This window comes from Vanellus vanellus, assembly GCF_965231255.1.
Source record: "Vanellus vanellus genome assembly, chromosome: 3".
Classification (NCBI taxonomy): Eukaryota; Metazoa; Chordata; class Aves; order Charadriiformes; family Charadriidae; genus Vanellus; species Vanellus vanellus.
Window position 1 is genome coordinate 56338130 of NC_138907.1, and position 25083 is coordinate 56363212.

Consider the following 25083-nt stretch of genomic DNA (forward strand, 5'->3'; position numbering starts at 1 on the left):
AGATGACTTCGAAATTGTATCACATTCTTTCTTTACACTGAGGTGCCTTTTATGCTTCTTAAAGATAGAAGCTCGTTTGATAACTTTTGGGGGCTGAAATTCTCAGTTCATCTAAAACGGGGTTGCTTCGTCCCCAGAGCTCTACTGGTACGGCTGCAGCCCAGCTTGTAGGACCAACATCAGGAGAAACCGGTATAAATTCTTTCCTGTGCCCTCTGCTGAAAGACTGCTAATTGGCATCACTTGCCGTGTTTGATGCGGGAGTTGGGGAAAGGAGAGAAGCAGGAGAGAGGTTGTGACAGAAGCGTGTATCATACGTGTGCTGCCACGGAAACAAACCACTAATTAACTTCGTTGACGGTTTCTGTAGATGCAAGTTAAATGAAGTTGTAATTATCCCTGGACTGAACTGTTTAGTTGGTCTCGTCGGGCTTCTGGGTTTCTGTTTTGATCAGCGGATAATGGTCAGCCATCCAGAGCTCATTAACGCGAGCTCCCAGGTAGCATAGTTGGCCTTCGTTTGAAGGGTGCCGCAGTGAGATGTGCCATGCTTGCCCGAGACCTCCCCACCTGCCACATCTGGCCTTAGTAGCCTCAGGAGAGAGGCCATAAAATGTATGAGCAGGGAGAACAAAACCAGCATCTTCCTCCAACAGTACGGCCTGTGGGTGGCCGGCGGGAAGCCTGCAGTGCTGTTTTACCTCCCTGCCCTCCCAACACTTCTTTACCCAGGACTGCCAGCATGGCACTGTTACCAGTAGGAAACTGGCACCCTGTTTGTTTTTGCTGAGGAGAGTGGCAGCAGTTGTGCAGACCTGGAGGCGTGCCATGCACATCTGCATCTGCCGCGAGGCTGATGCTGGGGAAAACTCACCCTTGCACTGCTGCTCTTTTCCATCTTCTATCGACCACTTTGTAACAGGCGGCAGCAGATCGAGTCCGCATAGCAACAGCTCTAGCCGGAGTGAGATAATCTTTTGTTGTTCATGTTCTTCATATTATTTCCTGAAGACATTTTAATTGACCAAGTCATTAAATGGGGCTAAAAGCTGAAAGGGTGTGTGGTATTGGGTTTGTGTCTACTACCAGTGTCAGAGGCAGAATAACAGACAAGAATGGACTTTGGGTCATATTCATTTCAATCCGAGAGATGCTGAAGCTATTGAATCGCGCTTATACTGCCTAGGGTACAAAGCTGACTCTGACAAAAGATGAAGTCTGACTCACGACAGTCATTACTGTCTTGTTTGGTAAGCACGAAGAGTAGGAAGAAAAGAAATAATTACAGTATAACTTCTGTAGCACCAATTTCCTTGAGAGTAAATCTAAGTGTAACTACAGCAAACCCACATGATTCGGGGTTATACCGTATTTCAGTGGTTCAGATTGTGGATGCTTTCGAAATACAACAATTTTAAAATTTATTTTTATTTCTATTACTGATGGATTCTTAAAATTTTTAACCATTTGTTAACATTGTTATTGCTAATACTACAGAACTGTTACAGTAAACAGGAAAAAGCACTTCTTTTAGTATAGTCAGTTTAACTTGTTAGAACTGAGCTCAAAGCTGATGCTTATTGAGATTCAGCGTTGGATATCAGTGGAGGCTTGGGTATGATGAGAGGGTTTTTTTAATTTAAACAGTAGTGTTTAAGCTGAAGCAACATGGGTACTTGGAGCATTTTGAAAGCTATGCACTACGTTAGGCCATTTTTACTGTTATCATAGGACTTAGCATTTTTGGTAAGTTTGGGGTTTTTTGAGTTTCCTCCCCTCCCCCGCCATGAAAGTCTAAAGGGTGGAAGAAGATGTTTCTGTGTTTCAGTTCTTGGAGAGCTTGTTGCTACTTCCAGGCCCTGCATGCTCTTTGAAGTAGCAGCGTAGAGCTGATGTTGATCATGGCTATGAATGCATGCAGAGCTTTCATCTTTGCTCCGAAGAGGCTACTGACCCAATTTCTGTTAAGATTTCCTGAAAGGCACTGATGTGCCTCATTGTATTGGATGGTGTATTTTTTACTACTATCTGGGTTCCTATAATACTGTCAGTGTTTAGTAACAGTTATGATGAAGAAAGTGCCTATAATAAGACATGGCTTCAAAATGATAGTGCTAAATTCCCATGCTATGTGCCTACAACAGGGACCAATCCTGGGAGGTGCTGTCTGCCCTCCTTTTCCACTGGTCTCAGAAACAGTGTCCAGCACCTCTTAGTGAAAGCTAGTAGCAAAAGAATTACGGCATATTTTGTTACGATCTTTCCCCTCTCTCTATCCATGCATAAGAGCAGGGTTTCCCATGGGTATAATAATACAAAAACCTTCATGAGAGAAATTTAAATCGTCATTACAGTTCCCAGGAAACAGCACAAAGTTTTAAGTGAGGTCAGTGCTGTGGAGTGATGATAGCAGAGCGAGAGACCATCGATGTGTTTGTGTTTGGTTTTGGTTTTGTAGAACACCATAAGGAGTTTTTTGCCTATTTGATCTGAAATGTTCCAGAATGCTTTAGAATTTGCAGGATAAACACATTTATTTAGGAATAAAGTGATAGCACTTCTTTAAGTATTACATACCATGCAAGACCAGTCCATGTTGTCATTAGATACAACTTGGCTAGGTATATGTCCCTAGTGGGACTAAACATTGTCACCACAGGGTTGTACTGAGCAGTTGGCAGTAATGTAGCCCAAGTAAACCTCCTGCTCACTGCCAGCAGGAGTTGCTTCTGTGGATATGAAGACTGGATGTAATTAGTCTGCTGTAAGGTCTCTGAGAAAAATCTGCCTGCTATCATGACTCAGAGAAGAGAGCTTACAGTAATGCACAGGCAGTGACTGTAATTAAGCATGTTCATAACCATTTCTGTTTTGACTGCATTCAGACAAACCCTATTGACTTACTTTACTGCAAAATGTTTGGCCATGTATTTGGGGAGGGTGGGAGGTGGGAAGGCAAATTAATTTAATATTCATTCTAATACATTAGTTGGCTTTTTTTATACCTTTTTGCCCTTGGGCAGCTGCCTAATTTCTCTGCTTATTACCTAGAGGTGGTAACAGCTTTTTCCTATGACCTTTCTCCCTGCACGCATCAGCCAGCAGGAGATGCTGTAATCCATAATGTGGTTTCCCTGCCCCCATCTTTTCTAAGACCAAGTCTATTAAATTGGAACAAAGCCTTGCTCAGTTCAAGAATTAGGAATCTCAAAAGCCATGTGTTTCACTGCCCTATTTGGCAAAGCCAGGCTGAATAATCTTTACTTGTGGTACAATAGAAAATTTTAATTGTGCTTCTGTCGGTTACCACTTGCCCCCCCTCCCCACTGCTGGTGTTTCCTTCCTTGCACTCAGGACAGTTACATTAATAGTTTGATCATTTGAAAATACTGTAAGAATGTAATTTAAATTAGTACACCCTTCACTAAAGGGCTCTCATTCTCTTCTTTTTTTTTCTCTGATGTGAATTTCACTATATTTCATGTATTGCTGTTCCATTCTTGGTTTTCCGAAATGCAGGAAGGTTGGTTTCCAGCGCCAGTGGTGTACTCCCTTCATTAATAGTACAGCCTACACCAAAGAATAGGGATTCTCCCAGGGGCCTCTTACTGTTGCCAAAACACAAGATGCAGTTGAGAGAGCCTTGTTATAGACTCTTTCCCATATGTAGAGTCTGCAGGAGAATTGGAGAGGAATGCTGTATTGTAACAGATACAGAATAATGTAATGCAGAGCTTCATTCTGCCACATATACCTATGACAACTGGTACATGCATACAGTTGTAATGTCATTAAAACTAATTATGCTAATCAGTGAGAGAAACACTTTGCCATGAGGAAATGTGTCTGGCTTGCAGATGCAAATGTCAGCAATGTCCTTCTCAAAATTATTTAACTTAAACCTGGAAACAGTTAACATCTAGGAATTTGCCTAAGCAGCTATTCTAGTATCAAGACAGACCTCCTGGGAGAATTAAATTTTTGCGCTCTCGTTACTTATGACAAATATTTCCCATTAATTTCAGCAAGCAGTGTCGTCACTAGCGAATGTGTAATATATCTTTCACTAAAGTAGCCGTTGGATGCTCCTTTGATTTCCTTGTATGTAATCAAAGACGAAACCCAGATGTGGGATTGCTGTTTCCTGCGGTTTACCTGAGAGGCTGACACTACCACTGCACATTTTAGACTTACACAGTCCTTGTAATTCATACTATTGCAATTCATTATGTAAAGTGGCAAAAACATTTATGACCTCTGTTAATTTTTCTTAAAAATTTTGGAGGCCTTTATTTGTAACCTCAGGATATGATGTAGATTATCACATCTGAGCTTCACACAGTTTTCTATGAACAACCTCTGCAGGAATTAGAGGTTTGCGAAACTTTCTTAATGAAACCCAAAACCTTCAAAACTCAAATTGCAAAGCCCCAAACTTAGATCAGTTTCATTCATGGCCATGAACTTTTAAGGGAATCTGGGATACATTTCAAGGAAGTCACTGTCATGTTTCACTTGATGTGGGCTGGTATGTTATTGAAATTGGAGAACACTAGCTGTTTTTTATGTGAAGTTTAGAATTTTCCGTAGGGTTTTACATCAGAGTTTTGGGGCTGAAGTAATTCAAGGGTAAGAACCCAGTTACAACATGACAGTAAATCTAGTTTACGTGACCACTAGAGAGTAGAAAAGCTGTGTATGGTCACTAGTACAAAGATGGAGAAATTTAAAAAGGATATTTGGCTAGGTGGCTCATTAAAATCAGCCAGTTGTCAAATGAAGTAGATGTTTAGTCCCACTGTGGTTTCACTGTGTGATTGATCTGTGGTAAATCCAGATTAACTGGCCATTGATGGTATGGTCCTGAGTAAGGGGAATCTTTTCTTGGCTTAAAGAGGGTGCTGTTGTGGTATGCCTTTGCTACTGCCTTCCACCACTGCATAGCAGTGCTCCTGATTACTAGAGGTTTTGGTCCATGCTTTCTTGTGCTCTGAGAAGAATTGTCCAAATTCTGGATTTGTTCCAGGGTTTGGGATTAGGTATGGTTGACTGTAAGAGGAGTGCCAATTTACTTGACCATCTCATAGTCTGTTTCTTAGGAAGGGAAGTCTGAGCTCAGCCTAGGAGGAAAAGCTGGAAGTCACACTGCAGTGCTTCATAAAGCCGCAGTGTGGCTAATTCTAGCCCAGTTTGAGATTTCTGAATTAAACATCATTTGCCTTTCCAGTTCTCAGTGATGTTCTTTTTTATAGCACTGAAACCAAGGGTAAAGGAAAAAAAAAAGTATCCAAGTTCACTAATTTAAAAAACATTTAAGCAAGGTTTATTTTTCTGTCAGATTAGCCCTTTATAAAGGGAAATTCTTAGGGGGGCTTTTTGTCAAAAGAATTAGAAAGTGAAAATAAAAAGAGCCTGGTAAAGGGCTTAAGTTATATTTCCTATAGACACAGCCTCCACTCTAGCAGTCGTGTTTGAGGGTCAGTCTTCGTCCAGGCTTTGCAGAGATTCTCTGTATTTTTTTTCTTTCACTGAAATTCCATAGACAGTAATTAAGGAACTGGAGGCCAGCAAGAGGTCAGCAAGCCTTCGTCAGTGAAAACAGGGATTGTTTGCCATGTACAACACTCCCTTTTTTCCTTGTGGTGAATAGAAGATTTGCTTAGAGCTGATGACTTATGCCTTTCTTGCAAGTTATGCAGCTAGCGAGTAACTGGGGGAATCAATCAGTGAGCAGAAAACAGCTAATTGAGTCCAGCATCACGCTTTTTTCTTCTTTACATATTCAGCGCTGGAATCGGAGCCAGTTTGGTGTCTGATAATGTAACTCCAGAGAAGAGGCATTTTGTGCGCAGGATTCGGAGCGAATACAATACTTAAGAAGAAGGGTCTGCTCCTAAATTTTAGGGTTACGAAGCTGACAGCAGTTGAGGACTCAGGGGGAATTACTCGAAACTGAGCTTTAGGCCTATAAATGCCGAAGCTGGTAAGTCACTGAGCATGTAGCGTGATGTGGAGAGGATGTGCCTCCTGTTTCAGAGAGGGAGAAAGAGAAAAGGCTTTTGTGGTTATTCTTAGGCACAGCACAGCATGCGTAGCTTTTCTCGGTTCTCCTCTTCCTTTCCTTGGGCTTTTAAGTTCTTTTTTATTCTATTTTCCTGTCTCTGATTTTATCCAGGCATCTTTAATAAAACTTTAAAAAAAGTTAGGATGGTTGTTTTTTTTGGCAGATGTGAAGCGTGTTAAGAGAGAAAGAAGAAAGGACACGTGTAGCCACGTCTCCTAAAGGGAACAGAAAAATCTTTTTGCATTTACTATAGAGCTCTTAGCTCTGAAGTGAGCTAGCCAGGGCTGGGGAATGTGATGTGATGTGCCCACAAGTCTGAATGTGTATTTTTGCCCTACTTTGCTGAACAAGATTTGTCTGATAGCCAAAAATAATTGCAGCTTGGGCTTAATCAGATATTAAGAGATTTTCTTGTTTCTTAGATGGGAGGTTTCCTAGAGATTTCAGTTTGGGGTTGAACTATTACTGGGCATAAAGCGAATTGTAAAATTTTAACATCTCTCTAAATGGCTTCACACAGCTTGTGTAAAAGTCATGTATACTTTTGTTTATGGAGCTGAAACACATTAATCAGTTATCATAGCTTTAACTGGATATTGTCCTAGTGTTTCTTAGACATTTTTATTAGGACCTGCTAGCAGGCTTTACCTATCTTGAGTTTTTTAAGGGTTGCAGCTATAACCCTGAAGTGTTTCCAAACATAGTCCTGCCGAAAGCTAGCTACTTACTTCTGGTTTACGTTTGGCCAATTAATTCCAAGTAGCCTAATAAATGTTAGCTTTCTCTGCATGTGTGTGTGCATGTGCGTGCATGTGTAAAGCACTAATTCAAAGGGGGAGGTTAGGATTGTTATTTTTATGGTGTGTGCTATGGGCTGGATGTTAGAGAGCTGCAGAGCAAGGCGTGTGCCTTGCCTCCGGAGCAGGCAGCAGCAAAGAGCCTGTGTGAGAAAAGTAGGAGAGAAAGCAAAGACGGCGCTGGGAGCAGAACTGTCGTGAGCTCCTTGAATATCAAAGTACATGTGCTAATTTCCTATTTGTTCCTGAACTTAAGGCTTTTTACTTTGATCTTACATACAAGATGATGCAAAGCATGGCCTTTAGAGGTGCATGAGTAGGAAAAGTTTTCCACGCGGAAGAGACGCTAGAGGTGGCAGAGGGAATGGATATCTCCTGGATTGGAGAACTTCCTCATAGGTTTGTGGCCACGTTTGTTAGTGGCGAAGAGCTGAGTGGTGGGGATGGGCCTTGGCCTCTCCGCAGTTTTCCAGCCATGTGGTACGTGGTGGCTGCAGTCCTCTGCATGCAGTCCTTGGAATTTCCAGATGCTGTTAATTTAGCCTCTGTTTCCCTATAGTCCTTCGCGCGTTTGTGCAGCCGAGCTCTCCAAGCTGGCGGGTTTCCGCACTGTGAGAGCATTGCAGATGTGTCGGGGATGCACTTGCTCCAAGCGGCACGGGGAAGGGCGGCTCCCCCTGGCCAGCCCTGCCAAGGGGCCCGCAGGCTGCGCCGGCTCCCCGGCAGCCCGCAGGCCCAGCCCTGCCCTCTCGCTTTACAGCAAGCGCGATTTTTGTGCATCGCCTTGGCCAATTTGTTATGGTTTAAGGCTGTGGAGCCAGCTGTCTGCAATCTGATGTAATGTTGCCCTGGAAACCAGAAATGAAACACTTAAGCATTCACCACAGAATTACTACATACAGCATTAGCCAAAATAATTAAAAGTTGAGCCATATGGGCTTTCGGATGGAAAAGTTTGGAGCAGAGGAGAGGGAAGTTAAGTTGTTCCTATTTACAGTACTGCAAATCCGTTTGTTTTCCCCTTGGAGCAAGGGGAGAGGCCTGCTCCAGCAGCATGTAGGGGGACAAGGAGATGAAGGGGCCCCAGCTGTTTTACCAATGCATTAACAACGTCGAGGTTTGGACTAACAGGACGGCCATGTGCCAGGGGCTGGGAAGCGTTGGCAGACTGGGGTGCAGCATGGCCTACTCCTGTGTCAGGGAGCCTGCAGCTGAGCCTCTTGCAGACTCATCATTCCTCTTTACCAGACTATGTCTACCCTTTTCATAGAATCATAGAATGGTTTGGGTTGGAAGGGACCTTAAAAAACCATCTAGTTCCAACCCCCCTGCCGTAGGCAGGGGCACCTCCCACTAGACCAGGTTGCTCAAAGCCCCATCCAACCTGGTCTTGAACACCTCCAGGGATGGGGCATCCATGACTTCTCTGGGCAACCTGTACCAGTGTCTCACCACCCTCATAATAAAGAATTTCTTCCTAATATCTAGTCTCAATCTACCCTCTTTCAGTTTAAAACCATTACCCCTCGTCCTATCACTACACCACCTGATAAAGAGTCCCTCCCCACCTTTCCTGTAGCCCCCCTTTAAGTACTGGAAGGGTGCTATAAGGTCTCCCCGGAGCCTAATCTTCTACAGGCTCAACAACCCCAACTCTCTCAGCCTGTCCTCATAGTTTGCAGTGCTGCAGCATACTGAAACACTCATTAAGGGGGGGGGGGGGGGGGGGGGGGGGGAGGTGAGAGGGGGTCTGGCAGCCAGCTGCATTGAAGCCCCATGCCAAGGCCTGTCTGCTAGAGCTGTCCAGGAAGCCATTTGCCCGGCCCACCACATGCTGCGGAGACTGGGGTGATTTTCCCATCTGAAGTCAGGGACAGCCACCAAAAAAAGCAATTCTGTCACCAAGGAAGCAGGGAGGGTAGAGTGGGTCGGGGAAGTCAAAGCGTCGAAGTTCAGTGATTTCCAAATATGTCGCTTACAGCCTGAATGCTTTACATTTCTGTTTTCTGTTTAATATTAGCTGTAAAAGAAAACATTGCTTGAGCTGGAAAATTAAGCTCTGTTTCCTGTGTGCCAAAATGGAAACTTTTGATAATTTCAAGGCCTTTTTAAAAAAAAAAAAAATGTTTCAAAAACAGGAAGCGAATCAAAAGTAACCCTTTTTCAAAATGGCTTCATTTTCAAGGATTCAGTGTTATTTGACAAGAAAGTTTCCTGAGTGGCACCACTGGCTTAGTCACTGATGTTTTTAGGCCTTTTTGCATAAACCTATTGGCCATCCTTTTCCTTTACAGAAGATTTTCCATGCCACATGCTACCCGATATGGTAGGAAATAGGCTGCTGGAGTGCGACTGACTTTGGTTTTAGTTTACCCATTGTCCAGTGGCTCCTGTTGTTATGCACAAGCTGCTCTCGCCTTCTCTTCGCTGAGCAGTGGCACTAGGAAGAGTCTGTCGCTGCCTGCGGAGGACCCCGGCTCAAAGCATGCTGGCTGTCCTGAAGCATCAAAGAAAAACAGCTGGCACTTCAGTCCGATGGGACTTTATTTTGAAGTGTGGTGGGGACCCCCTGTACCACCCACTCAGGTTTGATGTCAGTACCTTGTGCTGAGGCTATTTTGGTGCTCACTTTTGCAGTGGTAGTTGTGAATGTAAATGTCAGACATTGTGAAAGCTTTTGTTGTTGTTGAGTCTTCATAACCCTGAGGAGGGACAGTTCTTTATCGGGTACCAGTGGTGCAAAAGTAAGACTAGTTGTTTATTCTTTGATGAAATCCTGGGTGGGAGGACCAGGTATGAGCCGTTCTCTAAGTCTTACAGAGCTCACAGTTTTACAAGCAGTAGTCTCACAAACCAAGGGTGAATGAAAAGTAATGAAGGAAAGCAATGACTTAGAGTGATTGCATTTAAAATAAACATATCTTGAGTGCAGAGTATGCATGATGGTTGCTTGCCAGGATGCACTTAATGGCCTAAGAAGTCTTGACTAAATTTCTTCATTACAGTCAATAATCCATTTGTCATCTTATCTAAATATGTCTGTCATGTTGTTTGACATGTCACTAAGTTTTCCTAGCCATAATCTCTGAATTAATGCTCATCTTGCTGCTTAATTTATCTTGGTATAAACAAGTTTGGTACTCCTCTTTACAGCTCTATTTTTCCCAAAGGAAGATTATTAATTACCTAGCCAGCCTGTACCCATAATAAACATGTTCCTGTGGCTCTCAGATGGCAGAGTGGCAATTCCTACTGCCATACGTGATCCATTTGATATTCCTTCTTGTTTTGGAGTAACACAAAGTTTGTGGGAAATCAGTAATTGATGGTGCCCTTGCAGGAAGTGGCTGAAGTTTGCTCTGGTGTGGTTCTGCTGACCTTTCAAAAGGTAGGCTTTCAAAGCTGCCCCACGGCACTTCAGCTCTGTTTGTGCCTTTGAAAGTGTACCCGTGTGACTGCTAATTGGAGTCCTGCCCCATGGCATCTACCGTTATTACCACATCCTGATATTTAAGTGTATTAGAAAACTAGGAAGCATTTTTATGTTTGGCCTGTCTTTATTCAGCATCCGGATAAGCAGACAGCATTTTTGCTGGTGAAGAGGAGAGGGTGGTTTAGGTTTTTTGGTTTGGTTTGGTTTTTGGCTTGCATTTGTTGGGGATTTTTCTTTTTTTAAAAGTTTAATTAAGGAGAAGAGAAAAAAGGGTGAGCGTGCTGTGGAAGCCCAGATAGCTATGCTGACAGGAAGTTTCATGAGGGTTTTTAGAGCTGACCATTAAGAATGTGGCAAATTGGCCAGGACTGAGGTTGAAAACAAAGTAAGGTATATGATCCATACCACGATCCAGCTGGAGCCTGCGCTGCGCGCAGGAATGTGCAGCAGTGCATGATGCCAGGGCTGTCCTGGCCGAGCTGGAGAGCCCTGCCGGCCTCCTCTCCCCTTCCCTTCCCCCCACCGCCTTCCACATTCTGAACTGATTAAAACAGAGGAAGTAGCACATTGAACGTTGGATCTGGCTTGAAAATTGAAGTCGTCTTCTTGTTCACAAGGAATGGATTGTTTCAGCTTGTTGTGTCACTGCTGCTGGAGAGAGGGGAATTTTTTTTGTCTCTGTAATGTTTGATACTTGAGGGAAAACAGCTGGAACTGAGCATACTGGATCAGATGCAAAACGAAACGGGATGCTGGGGAATATGGACTGCACTGTATATCTGAAAAGGTCAGAGTTTTCCCTTGGTCAGTGCTGGAGGAATGCTGTGTCCGTCTTAATTCCAGCCTCGAGAGCCTTCAGGAGGAGTGTAGGGAGCAGGGAGGAGGAAAAGAATATTTTGTAGCTGTGGCAGTTCATGAGCAAGGCAGATGAGGTCTCCTCCTTCCTTTTCCTTCCCGTCCCTTTCTTTTGCTGCTGTTTTTGATTTTCTGGGAAGACTGGAGGGGAAAAAAAAGAAGTTGTCAATGACAGAGCTTCAGTTTGGAGAAGCTGTTTATAACCAGGTTTAAACAGCGAGTTCTGAGATGCCAGACAGACCAGTGACTGACCCAAACCACAGGAGCATAACTGGTATGGTAAGAAGAGCCCTGGGAAAGAGCACTGCCTGAAACGTACTGAGAGAGGACGTGGAAGTAGTTATTACACAATGCATGGGAAGAAAGACAAGGGCAGGAATGCATTTCAATGCCTAGGATCTTACGTTTCACAGATTTAGAAATCAAAATGGTATGTCATGCTTTCAGAAAAAGAAAAAGAAAAAAAAAAAAGAAGAAAAAGAGAAAACCCTCAGTAATTTAAATGTTTCTGTCTGACCTGGGCTGAAATATATAATACCAGTTAGAGCTGCATTGACACAGTGCAGCGAATGAACTGGGTTAACTTGACTTGAAGGAGCAAGCCGTGGAGCTACTACTTTATTAATATTCCCTTTGTTTCTTTGCCAGTCAAGAGAACAATCCGATGATGAAACAGAGGAGTCGGTGAAGTTTAAGAGGTTGCACAAGCTGGTGAATTCTACTCGCAGAGTGAGGAAGAAACTTATAAGAGTGGAAGAAATGAAAAAACCCAGCACAGAAGGTAAAAAGCAATGTGCGTGTGTGAATACGTGTTTCTCTTGAGAAGGGGACAGAAAGTGGAGGGCTGGAGAGGGAGGGGTGGAGTGTTCTTAAGGGACGGTGAGAAAGACTGCCTTGTCTACAGTGGATGCGTTACCCTGGTAATTGCATTTTGAGATTGTGGAAGGAGGAAAGTGACAGTCTAGGATGTGGTTACTGCTGATCTCCTGGTATTCCCAGAGCAGCGCTGGAGAGCCCCTCATTAAGAGATTAGAACTTGGTTTATGTTTTATGCTCCATGCTGGGGAGCCTGCTCCCCACAGGCTCAGCAAGGCAGTAAGCAGAGCCACCACCATGTTGCTCCCTCCTCTGAGACCTGGGACAGCACACAGGTGAAGCTCTCGCTACTTTGGGGAGGGGTAGCAGCTGGTTGGTAGTGTAGTTGTGCCACATGGCATCATCCTATGGCAAGAGTACAGCAACTCTATCAGACATTCTTGTGGGATAGTGACTGTCTCATGTAATATTAACTCCTCTACTTCTGGAGGAGACGCGTGCAGTTTGGCTCCTGAATGAGCCCTGCTGCCAAGAGAGATGGGGAGAAAAGGGAGCAGGAGGAGGGTGGGGAAATGGGAAGCAGAGTTCAGCCCCTGGGAATGCCATGAACGTGCTGCAGAATTAACTCTGGATGACCTGCATCTGTGTGTGAGCACTCAGAAGAGTGGAGTGTGAGCCTCAGGAGCCTCTCTGCACAGCCCTGCTTGAGTCCTCACTGGAACTGTGGACACCCTTCTACGTTAGTGGCCTTCTGGGATAGTATGCCGATTCCCCTCAGCTTTGCAGTGAGCTGAGCTGTATTATGATTCCTTCCTAGTGCATTTAAGGAGAACGTGTGCATCTTCTTGGCTATGTGGCGGAAAGCTGTTGGCAGATTTATGATCTAGCCTGCCTCTCTCCTGCATGATGGTGATGTTACTGGCTGGTGTGAAAGGCAAAGCCAGTCCAGAGCTCTAGACCAGGCGGCTGTCTTGGTCTGAAAAGGTTTTGTCACCTCATACAGTGAGCATAAAGCTTGGAAGCGAAAACACGGTTTATGAGAAAGGGCAAACAAAATAGTGTTATTTTTCCCCTGCTCTGGGGAAGGGACCCCAGAGAGGTTTTACCAACCCCTTCTTCCCTGTGGGCCTGGGAGAAACTGCAGGGAGCAATCAGCTAGAGGTTCCAGGGGTGGGAGTACCTGCAGGAGCAGGCAGCCCAAGAGCTACTGGGTGTGCAGATGTCTTCCTGCAGTTTGACCAGATTTTCTCTTCAGCACGTTAACTGTCTGTTTTGCTCTCTATTCCCTCTCTTACAGGGTTTCACCTCCTTACTTCCTTTTCACCTTTAGTCTTTCGCTTAAGTGTCCCAGTTCCTTCCAGGTGTTTTTTTTCCCCACAGTTTTCCACCCCTGTGACCCCCCCGAAAAATCACTGAATTAACAATTATCTCAAAAAAAAAAAAAAATTTGCTCTGCTTCCTTCTTTCTCTGTCTCCTGCTTGTCTTCTTTGTTTTTAACTCCAGGCTTTTCTGAATAAATTATCTAAAACTCCGAGTTTGCACTTTGTCTAGCACTCTGGAGTTCCTTTGCAGATTGGTTCTTGGGAAACTGTAGCAAAAACAATTATTGCTAAATAACAACATGGATTACTTCTGCATAAGTTCTAATAAGTAGAAGGCACCTTAAGTAGCCAAGTCTATGTTAGGAGTAGATATCTATGACTTTTCTTTCAGTAAATTCTCTCCACACCCATTTTCATGTGGCATATTAAAAGTGCTTCATAAATGCTCTCCATCGTCATATCTCATAATGTAGGTCTGTATTCCCATTTACATATGTCAGAAGGCTTTGCGAGATCACAAAAAACAGTGTAGTCAGATTTGGGGATTGCTTTCTGGCCTTCCAAGTTACCTGCAGTTGATTGGATCAGTTCTTGAGCTGTTTGCTGCTGTTAATTGAATCTGTTATAAATGTGAAGTAATGTGAAAACCTAGATGGCCAGGTTTTGGGGAGTTGGCTGTAAAATCTGATTCACATCAGTAAAATTTCGATAAATTCATTGGTGTTCAACAGCCTGACAGTAGGCTTGATTTGAAAATTGATGTGCAGTTCACCAGAAGAAAGATTCCTCATAATTCTCAAAAATTTCTTCACAAAAAGCAACTTTGCCGAATTTCCCCTATAAGTTCCTGTATTTTTTAAAGAAAAGCACACTAGCCCCAGAGCCTTCTCCCGCATTTCTACTATTGACTCTGTTATCACATAAATATACATCTGGATGATGTGATACTCACTAGCATGTGCCAATATCTGAATCCATGTGTATTTTGTGTTAGTCTGCTCCTAGTGAGCTAAATAACTGAAGCTTCCTAATTCCTGGGCACCATTCTTATATAGCATTTAAAAACGAATCACATCTACATCTGTGTCATTATGGCTCTGTGTCATGGACTCACTCCAAATAACATCTGTTACAGTGTTGACACACAATGCATATTTTACAAGCTGTTTAAAAACATATTTACGCAGTGGACTAAAGTTGTTTATCAGCACATATTCAGTCCCAAGAGAATGTCTATTTTCTGTTCAAATTGAGAAGTAGAGGGGGAAAAAGAGCAAGTTTGGTAGTCCAGTGAAAGTGGTGCCAAAATAAGACACCAGTCTGCAGACCTACCTCAGAAAAGTTCTCAAGAGTGAAAGTTGTGTGTCAGATGTGGTCCACTATCCCTTCACCGTCACAGCAAGTTTTATCTTGGTAAAATAGCATCTTGGGTTTCAGCAAATATATGTCAAATATGTTTTGCCAACAGAGTGAAATGCAGGTGAGACAGGAAGCCTGTACATGGCAACTAAACTTCTTTCATCTTGAGATGTGTCCCCTGTTAGTAAACCATAGGTGTTTTGGTAATGGTTCAAGTTTAACTCTGCTGTAAGACAGTGGAAGCAATCAAAGATGAAGGCAAAGCTTGGTCAGGCAAGAAATTTATTTTGGCAAAAAATAAATACAGTCACATTTCTGTGTGTGTTTCTGATACATACCTATACTGTGAAATTTGTCAGGCAAGACTGAGGAGGATGCATGCTCTTGTTTGACTCTCTTCTTGTTACTGCATCTAATACCAGAACCTATACTTTGCTCAGAAGAAAACACCAGAGAAAAGTTTCTTAAATGCTAAACATGAAAAGGAATTGCAATCTCAGGTCCTTTATTCCCTTCTCTTCACTCCAAAAAGGAGACATGGCTGTTTGGCCACCTCCAGTACTTGCACTGCAAAACTTCTTCTTCCCTTTCTGTGAAACATATATTTGGTGAAAACCAAGTGTTTCTGTCATTACCAGGAGACTATTGAAATTGGCACACCTGCAATTTGACCTACTTTTTTTTTCTTTGCATCTGTTTAAGTAAATTCTGTGTGATTAAAATTGGTACCTCTTCCCCCACTGGAAACCCAAAACTTTCATCCTGGAGCTCAGCTCCATAACTTTTCTGGGAAAAATAATGCTTTCTGCAGCAACAGCAGCAATGGGTATTGGAAACTGGACCTGAGAGATACTTGTTTGGTTCTTAATACCTGTGTATACTGACCTCTTGTAATCTCACTAGAGCATCATGTGCAAGTATCAGGAGAAAAACATGAGAAACCGATCCCAGTTCCAGCTTTTAAGAGGTTCTTAGTGAGAGCATCTGTGGTCTTACTTAGCTGCAAATGAAAGAGAGAAACTTAAAATAACAATGATTTTACTTACATGATGCTGTTGTCTGTCTACTGTTAACTCATCCCAGAACTCTCACTTCACAAATGGAAGGAACTGCTTCAGGTTTATCCACTCACAAATACCTTCTGGGCTACTTGTATCAGGGAGAGTTTTCTTCCATTTTAAATGGGTGACATCTTAAATAAATACAATAAGGCTCTACAGGGAAACATCTTAGAGGATTATGAATGATGACACATGTTGTGCTGCTTTTGTCCCCTGTAGGTGTGGAAGAGCACTCACTTGACAACTCTCCTATACTGGATGACAGATCGGCACTTTACTCTGGAGTTCACAAGAAGCAATTCTACTTTGACAGCTCCTGTGAAAAGCAGCCAGAGGACGACTCGGACTCACTGACTACTTCTCCCTCATCCAGCAGTCTTGATACGTGGGGAGCTAACCGAAAGCTGGTGAAGACCTTCAGCAAAACTGACAGCCGTGGCCTTATCAAGCCTCCCAAGAAACTTGGGACATTTTTCTCTTACCCAGAAGAGGAGAAGACCCAGAAAGTTTGCCGCTCCTTGACAGATGGGGAAATGAAGAAGAGCCTCGGCTCACTGAGCCACGGGGTAAGTACAGAAAGCATTTGCTTTTATGACAGCAACAGGCACAAGCACCATCTTCTGGTGTCCCTGGAAGAGATTCAGAGTGTAAAGAAGCAAATCCGATTGAAGAAAATGGATACTAACTATTCCTGTTCCAGAGCTTTTCTTTGCCAGCGTGCTGCTAGGAAAGGAGCATCCACTGCAACTTGCGACCTACAATTACTGCGGCACAAAACGAAAGGGGGTGGAGGTTGTGGCTTCCCAAACAGAAGGCTACGAGGGCGCACTTCTGTCAGCGAGTTCAATATTACCTATGTGGTGGAGAGGAGCCTGTACAGTCACCTCAACCTCTCACAGCTGGTGCGTCCCGTTACTGACAGGACCCTGAGCAAGGCCGACAAGCAGGACCTGAGGAGATGCCTGCTGGAGGAGGATGAGGAGGCCAAGAGGAAGTGGGCTGCTACAGTGGATCGCTGTACTAAAAGGGTTCTCTTGAGAATCCACCAAAAGTCTGTGAGTCAAAGAGTTGCCATGAAGGTGGTCTTCCAGTTTCTGTGAGGTTGCAGTCAACACTTTCTGCTTTATACTTTTTAACTCAAATTCAGTGCTTTCTGCTTTCCATGCTGTTAGAAACTCCGAAGCACTGTAATTCAGCTCTAAGGAAAGAGCTTGATAGAATCCCTTCAGAGAAGAGTTTTGTTGAATCTGCACTTTCTATGTGGACAGAATACCTCAGTGAGAGAAAGCAAATATGACAAAATGCTGCTTTTTAAATTCACCTAGTGCAAAAATTGATATCACTGGTGAACAGAGGAGTTCTGAGATGCTATAAGCATGTTCTCTGTGATGCTTTTGGCATCAGTATTTTCTTAAAGGGATACCAAGAGATGAACAAATGCTCTGTTTCTCTCCTGCTGTCATTGTCCCATATTGGCCCTCCCCTTCTCAGTTTGCATCTCATCAATTCGCCCACCCAGCTCTGTATTCTGTTACACACACAGCTGCAGAAAGACAGGGAGTTTTACATTATGTAGGCACTGCCCTCCTGGCTATTGCTCACCACCACCTGAAGCGTCCCTTCTGCTCTGTCCATGGCCACTGCTCCTTTCTAGCATGGGGTGAGGGCGGCACCTTCCCTCAGAGCATTGTGGAAAGGGAACAAGGGGTTGCCAAAAAAGGAAATTGTGCTGTACAATGGGAAATTAAGTGATTTGAGCACTCCATAGAGATCCAAAGCTGCATCCTGATTATATGACCCAGTTTTGATATTTCCCTTAAGCATGATGCTAAGTTTCCTAGGAACTTGACTTTGGGGCCACCCAGGTCTCCAAAGATGAGCCAGCTAGTCTGTTGTTCAGTTGACAATGTAGGTATGAGCCAGCTAGTCTGTTGTTCAGTTGACAATGTAGGTATGTTCCCTACTTCGGTGGGTGGAAACAACAGTGCACCCATAACTTTTAGCAAGATATTCCAAAGAACAATACAGTAGAAACAGCTTTTCCTCTTGATCTGCAGATTTTATTTTGAGAGGTCTCTGCTTGATTTCTTCAGGTGCGAGGTATTCTCGATATAAGAGTCAGCCTTGGTCTCCTTGAATAATCTGTGGGAGGTGACCAAGCTGTCATGGTTCACTTTTTTCTCTTCAGTCACAAAATAGATAAGTTTTGTCTACCCGATACCATGAACATTCTCTCTTGGCAGCTTCACTATTTCTTCTTGATTGACTGCTTACCCTGCCGCTCACAGGGTACTGTATATTTTCGTAGACATGTAGTCAAAAGATGTTGTTTTCCCATGAGGATATTACAATGATAAGAGAAACCTTACTCGTCCTTCTGTGGGTTGAATTAGTAGTGGTATCTAAGGCAAAAGAGCACACTTGCATGTGCTAGAGATGTTCCATAATTAAAAAAACCTTCTAAAACTGTTTTTCTACATACAGATAACAGAAACAAGCTTTTCAGTTCTTCTAATAAGTAGTCTCACTATAGTAATTTCATTAGGAAAACCATCTGGACTGACTTTTGCTATTCACAGAGATACAAACAGAGAAGAAATGGATAGGGTTTTGTTGTTGTTGAGGAACTCACCAGCAGTCAGCTGCTCCTCCAGCCTCATTTGAATGGGATAAATGGTGGAGACACGCTGCTCTTACTAGTTTTTTCAACACACTTCTTCCTGAAACCACAAAAAGCTGGCAAACTTCAACTAATGCCACTCCTTCTTCCTAGAAACACTTAATGTTTGTTCGCTGCAACCTCAGGGAAATTGCAATGCCTATGTATTCAGTGGAACTGGTCACCCTGTCTTGCCTTGCCATTCATTTTTGTCATTTATATTTGTTTCGGTGACCTGGACATGCATGAAATTTTTAAATCGCATCAATTTTTCTTTTCTCCCAAAACAATAATAATTTTGATTGCATGGCCATTCCATTGAATATCCCTCTCCTCATCCACAGACCTTTTGTTTGGTACAGTATTGCCGGGGTTACTACTGGAATCTGAAGGCAGAAGTCAAATGTTAAATGTATGGGGTGGTCCATAATGAAACTATAAGCATTGTTAATATGGTACATTTATTCAGAAGCTTTTAACCAACAGACATTTTGCTCTCTGAGAAGACTGCGTTAGGAGGAGCTCTGGCTGGTTTGACAGACAAGCTTGCTCAGAGCAGTTCCAGATGTCCTCTCTTCGTTGCTGGGATTACCATACACTGTAGGATTAGTTAGAACGGACTCTTCACAGAAGGATGACATTACTCATAGCTAAACGGGCTGTGCTTTAAAAACTGATCTTATTACTTGTGGTTGGTCTCAAATGCTTTCCAAAAACAATTTTTAAAAGCTATGCCATCGTCACATTGCCTTCTGGAAAAAAAAGACACTTAAAATTCGACATCAGAGCACTCTTTTTAATGTGTGTGGGGCCTAGACAAAGCTGGCTTTGAGTTCTAGCAGAGTCGTGATGGATACAAAAACTGTCATCCAAGCACCGTAGGTACACAGCACCCAACATAAAAGCTAGAAAAGTTATCTTTAAAAACTTCTTAAAAGTTATTAATATGTATGCTGCTTAGCAGTGAACAGGGCAGGAAGAATGTTTACTTAAATAGAACTAATTGATGTAATTGTTTAGTAAGTGGCACAGTTTATAGATCTTGCTTCCTAATAGGGTGTTGAAGCAGACTGGTAGTTTTCAGGTGGTGGGTCTTCACTGACTCCCAAGTACACGCTCACGGTACTGATTGGGCAATCCTTTGTAGGTCTGATCTGATGTTTAGCTGAGTCTCAAGGTGTCTTTGAAATTGTTCTTTTGGGTAGTTCAGGCCCTAAGCACTTACGGTTCGCAACTGGTTGATCTTCTGCCTCCTGTTTGTCTCAACTCTAACACTGATGAGAATATTTATAACAGACTCGCAACCTACACTCAGAGTCCGGAGTCGAAGTTGTGCAAGTAAATTATAGCTGCCATGCCTTCGTTTGCCTGAATTGCCCGGTGAGATTTCTGGCAGGGCCAGGGACTTGAGTTGTTCAGTGGTTGTTCAGTGACCAAATAAAAAGTCACAGGTTTTACCTTTTGGATTGCAAAGCAAAAGCTGGATTCTCTCTGAGTCCCCTAATTGTCTGGTCTTTTTTCAAGTGATACCAAAGCTTTAGCAGAGACTCACCTGTCACAGTTAAACAATAGTTGGCTGTGGAAGTGCCTCTCTCTGTCCTGAGTTTGGTTGCCCTGCCCTCTTGGGAGGGAAGCAGTGTCATAGCACTGATTTGATGGAATTATTTTTATTTATTTTTTTTTTTATTCAGGATGATTATGATAAACTGCATCTGTGCATTCAGCCAAAACTTAGTCACTCGTCTAGGTGATCGTGGCACTGTAAACATTGCGTACTTTCTCCCAGAAGTAGCAAAGCTGCCAGGTATCACCACAGGTGTGATGGCAAATACCTAATCTAGAATCAGGGCTTGCTGAGTCTCTGGACGCACAGAACCTACAGATAGCTGGGCTGGTTTTTCCCTCCGCTTACCAAGGGCTTGCCCTACAAGGCCTCTTTGTATTTCAGTGGAAATGGAGTCTGTGCAGCTATTCCCAGAAGGTAGGTTATTCAATGCTTTAAAAGATTGGTGGTTCTGTGTTTCAGTGCTATTGTGGATTTATTTATGTAGGCAGATGGAAGCGCTGAGGTGGAGTTGCCAGCACCCTGGAAAACTTGATGCATAAGATAAACAGTTTCCTCAGACCAAAAAGTCTTTTTTCTTTTTAAAAAGAAGAGTAGGCAATAGATGACTCAACAGCAGCAGACCTTAGGCAAAGGAGTTGTCTCTGGAAAAGGCAAATGACTCAAATTGCTTTATAACAGATTTCTTGATTTATAATCTCCCATCCTTTTGTTTGTTTGCTTCCATTTTTGCAGACATTTGTGTTTTCACTGGTGTTTTCCAAATCGCAGATGTTTTGAATGAGCTAATCATTGCAATAGAACTGTATCCATATTTTTTTTTTTTCTTTTTTTTTTTTTGCAGAGAACCTGTAGCTTTGGAGGATTTGACTTGACAAATCGTTCCCTTCATATTGGAAACACTTCTGACCAAATGGTAAGTTTAAGATGAGGCAGCACAGACTTGAAATAGCGTAAAATGAAATGTGCAATAGAGTTATAATAGACTGAAGTGTAATTTAGGCCTGTAATAACAGTTCAGGGATCCAAGAAAGCAGAGCATCTTCGTTAACCTCAGACTTCCTTAGCTTTGAGAATAACATACCCACCCATATCCATGTGTGTATAAGTATTTATATACCATATGTGCAAAAAGGCAGGAACAAGTGATCAAAGCGTAGATCTGGGGGCACATCTGTGGCCTATTCTTATGTCTGACTTCCTCAGAGCATCACCCCAGGCAAAACATATGATTACTATACTTTCTTGGTAAAAATATTTACTGTTTGGAATGATGAGGCAAACTTTCATTTGCTGAAGATCTGCAAGTTGTTTGGGTGGAAGCCATTATGTAAGAGATTTATTATTTGTTTTCTCATCGCATCTAAGAGCTCTGGAGTAGACCAGGATCCCATTGTGCTGGGTGCTGTGCAATTGATTTCAGAGCTATTTGTGTTTAGAAAAAAACCAAACAAACCAAACACCTCCACTGAGAATTAATTCCATTTTATGTTACTCATGTTGATTCCAGTGTTACTGTTGGTCAGCCTGCAGCCAAAAATAACAGAACAGAAATGAGCCAGAACATTATATCAAATGAAATTGCCAGCATATTTTTTCCTTTTGCCCTATATATGTTTTTCTTTTCTGTTTCAACATTGGCTCTGATAACTACTCTGTTCACTTAAATCAAGTATAAATTATGAAACATTTTATATGCCAGCATTATATTAAATTTTTCTGTCAGCTGGGTTTTTGGGGGTTGGTTTTGTTTCTCTGTTGTTTTTTTTAACATCATAAATTATCCCGAAATTGGCCAAAACTGCGGGTGGTTATTTTATTCATCAATTTTCAACACAGTAAAAAAGTTAACTTCCAAACTTACAGTGTTTATCTTTAAGCATAGATACTTTGGCATATTTTGTTCAGATTGATTTTGATAGAGGAAAGTGTGAAACCTAGGTGTTATATTTTTCCCTACTAGCATCAGTAGTGGGAGAGATGCCGTGCACTAGAATAATGTATGCCAATCAAGGTTTTTTCTTGAAAACATTTAAGTCTGTTAAGTAGAAGGTTTTTTTTTTTTTCCAAAAAGATAAGGCGAAGAGCTGTCCTTAATTTCTGCTAAACGATCAAAAGTTACCAAAGAAGTTGTAATCGCAAACAACTTGTAAAGGAAGAAAATACAGAATTGTCAGAAATGAAGTATCAACTGAATTTCAGAGAAACTTTTTGGTAGAACATTAGTAAAGGATCAAACATACATAAATTCAGAAAAAAAAAGATAAATCTTTTATGTAGAATATAGTGTACACTTATTTTAGGGTTTGTTATCTTATGTACCTAAATTGTCCTCAGAAGGATTATTGAACCAAGTCAGAGACTGAATTCCAGTCAACCTATTTGGCCAAACAGATTTCAGTCCTTTTTGCGTTGTGATTTTTGGTGCACGCTTGCCAGTGAAGGGTGCTGGTAGTAGCTCTGATAGAGCTGCTTTGCTCTGTTTCCTGACACACTGTAGAGTGAAAGACCGTGTTTAGCATGCTGCCTGGACAATCTGCTGAGTCATACAAGTAAGTTTGGCAAAATGTCAACTGATCCATGTTCATTCTCTGTGTGTGCTTGTGGCATAAGTAAATGCTAGGTATCTTAAGCTGGTTTAGAAAAGGTTGCATCCGTTCAAAGTAGCTGGCCTTTGTCATCCGCTATATATGGACACACTAATTTAGTTTAGCAGTACTCTGTTCTGTGTCTTAAGAATAGCTGTGCAAGTGTAACCTTCTACCATGGTTGATGGATTCGGTAGCTTTTTTTTGTGTTTTTTTTTATAAACAACCCACAGTAAAACCACAGAGATGGTCATCAAGAGAGGTTAACTGAATGCCTGCCTGAAAATAAAAAGTAAATTTGGGTAGCCAAATGTAGGTATCCATATATATACACACCCATAGATACAGATTTGGCTAGGATCTCAGAGGTACCTTTACTCCTGTTAAACTGTATGTAGTATTGACCAACATGAGCTATGATTACTGTTGTATGTCCTGTCAGGAGGGCTTAGCCTGAAACTGTGGCATTTTCTATCAGGTTGAATACTTCCCTGAAACCCCCCAAAGGGATAAAGGCATCCTAACAGACCCCACCACCTCTACACACAGTACCTGCAATAAAGATTACAAATCAGGCCCTAGGAGTAAGGTACAGGAGTAAGGACTGCTACAGTGGTTTGCACGAGGTCTCAACAGTGAATTTAGAGCAGTAAACAGGACACCATGCTGCCGTCTTGTGTCTGCCTGGGTACCTCTGCAATGACTGCTGACTGAGGAAACAAATGGCTTTTGTATTTTATAGGCTTAAACCCTGTTTTATTTTGCAGGGCAAAGAAGGAGACTTTGTTTATAAAGAAGTGATCAAATCACCCTCTGCTTCCCGTATATCTCTGGGCAAAAAGGTGAAGTCTGTAAAAGAAACCATGAAGAAAAGGATGTCTAAAAAATATAGTAGCTCTCTGTCTGAGCAGGTATGTAAGGTCTGCAATGCAATCTGCTTAGCAGTGTAGAAGCGATAATCAATATCGATTCCCATGCTTCAAGGCACCTCTGAAGAAATTTCTAACAAGACTATGTGGTGTGACTTACTCCTATGTTCTTATAAAATCCCTCACTGTGAAATGGCTTCCTATAGATGCCAAACCATGAAAATGCATTTTCAGATTTTCATTCAAGTAGCTCATCAGCAGAAGCCTGTGGTTGATGGCATTACACATCTCACTCTATATTTCCATTTCTTTTTCTATCTTCATTATTTATTAAGGGAACGGGTCTGTGACACAGGGTCACAGTAATATATTTAATCTGCAATTTACACCTTAGTTTAAATTCCCAGCATAACTTCACATACACGGTTCCTCTCTGCTATTACGGATAGCATAGCTATCATAGCTTGCCCTCTGCAGCAGCCCGTTAAAACAGACACACAATGTAGTCAGAAAGGGTTCATCCCACAGAAGATTTTCCTATTATTCTTTCATTATAGATTTTTATAGCTTATTCTTAAAGGCAAACCTGAAGTATATTAGTTGTAAATTAGGCTTTGAATTTCAGTGGCCTAGGAACAATTGCTGTTTTTTTCCCTTTTGGTATACATTGGTTTCCTTGCTTTGGTGGAGTGTCAAAAAATCTTCGGCATTTGTTTAAAACCAATCTTGCCACTTGAAATGTGTAAGTAATAGCTTAGAAAGCCGCTGGGAAAGCAGAGCACTCTCTGGCTCACATCGCCCCCAAGTGGCCTCCTACCGGCCGCTGGACCGCCGGGGATGCTTGCAGCCATAGAGAGATGGAAATGCCAAGGGAGCCATGCCCCGCCGCGTCTGCCCTTTGGTGTTCATGCAAAGCGTTAGGGCCTGTAAAAGGAGCAGTTCATAACATTCAAAGTAACAGCCCCGAACTGCAGAATCTGGAGACAGCATAGAGAGGCGACAAATTTTATGCAGTGCTTTCCAATATTGGAATCCCTTACCTGTAGGACTGTTAGCCATGCTTATTTATAACCAGGGGCAGTGCTACGGTTACGGTTATTTAATTTGAATTTACAATTAAAACAGTTTAAGGTCTAAAATGATCTGATATTGATAAAAAGATGCTTTGGTATTTGGCTGGCCTTACAGTGCCCCTCTGCAAAGTCTGCCTAAGAAAGGGATACTTTGAGAAGTCGGTTTACAGTGAGTTAGCTATACTTCCGCTCTCTAGCTCTCTCCAAGATTGACTTGACCTCTGAAGTCATATGCTGGGGTGACTTTTTTTCTGATGATTTTGCAGCATGCGAATAATAGGTTTCATCTAAAAGTTTTATGACCACACGTCTCCACAAAAACTCTTCTTATATGCAAACTGCAGTTCTTTTGTTTTCAAACTTTTTGGCACAGTATTTTCAGAATATTTGTACCTTTCTGGCATCATGACTCAAACTATGTGCCAGTATCCATTTCTGCATTCAAAAAAACAAGCAAAAGCTATCCTGGCCACAGGTATCTGCTGCTTTGCTTTAACTGTCATTCACAGAGGCTGACAGAATTTCGATTTAAGAAAGACCCTTTTTGATTTCCTATAATACTTGACTGAATGAAAAGAGAAATTGCCTCACCTATTGCACACATAGCAAAATATTTTTATAT

The 25083-nt window shown here is 42.3% G+C and overlaps 1 protein-coding gene across 2 annotated transcripts in view; it reads left to right on the top strand.

Moving 5' to 3' along the window:
* SASH1 (SAM and SH3 domain containing 1) overlaps positions 1–25083 on the top strand; it is a gene marked incomplete at its 5' end in the record, with an annotated part of 571880 nt that overhangs the window by 529187 nt on the left and 17610 nt on the right. Inside the window, 4 exons of one of the 2 annotated variants that reach the window (XM_082480255.1) lie at positions 11798–11930; positions 15928–16763; positions 20776–20847; positions 23287–23430. In XM_082480255.1, the coding sequence (XP_082336381.1) occupies positions 11798–11930; positions 15928–16763; positions 20776–20847; positions 23287–23430 (1185 nt within the window). The remainder of the gene's footprint in view (positions 1–11797; positions 11931–15927; positions 16764–20775; positions 20848–23286; positions 23431–25083) is intronic. The other variant, XM_082480256.1, reaches the window with a different exon arrangement.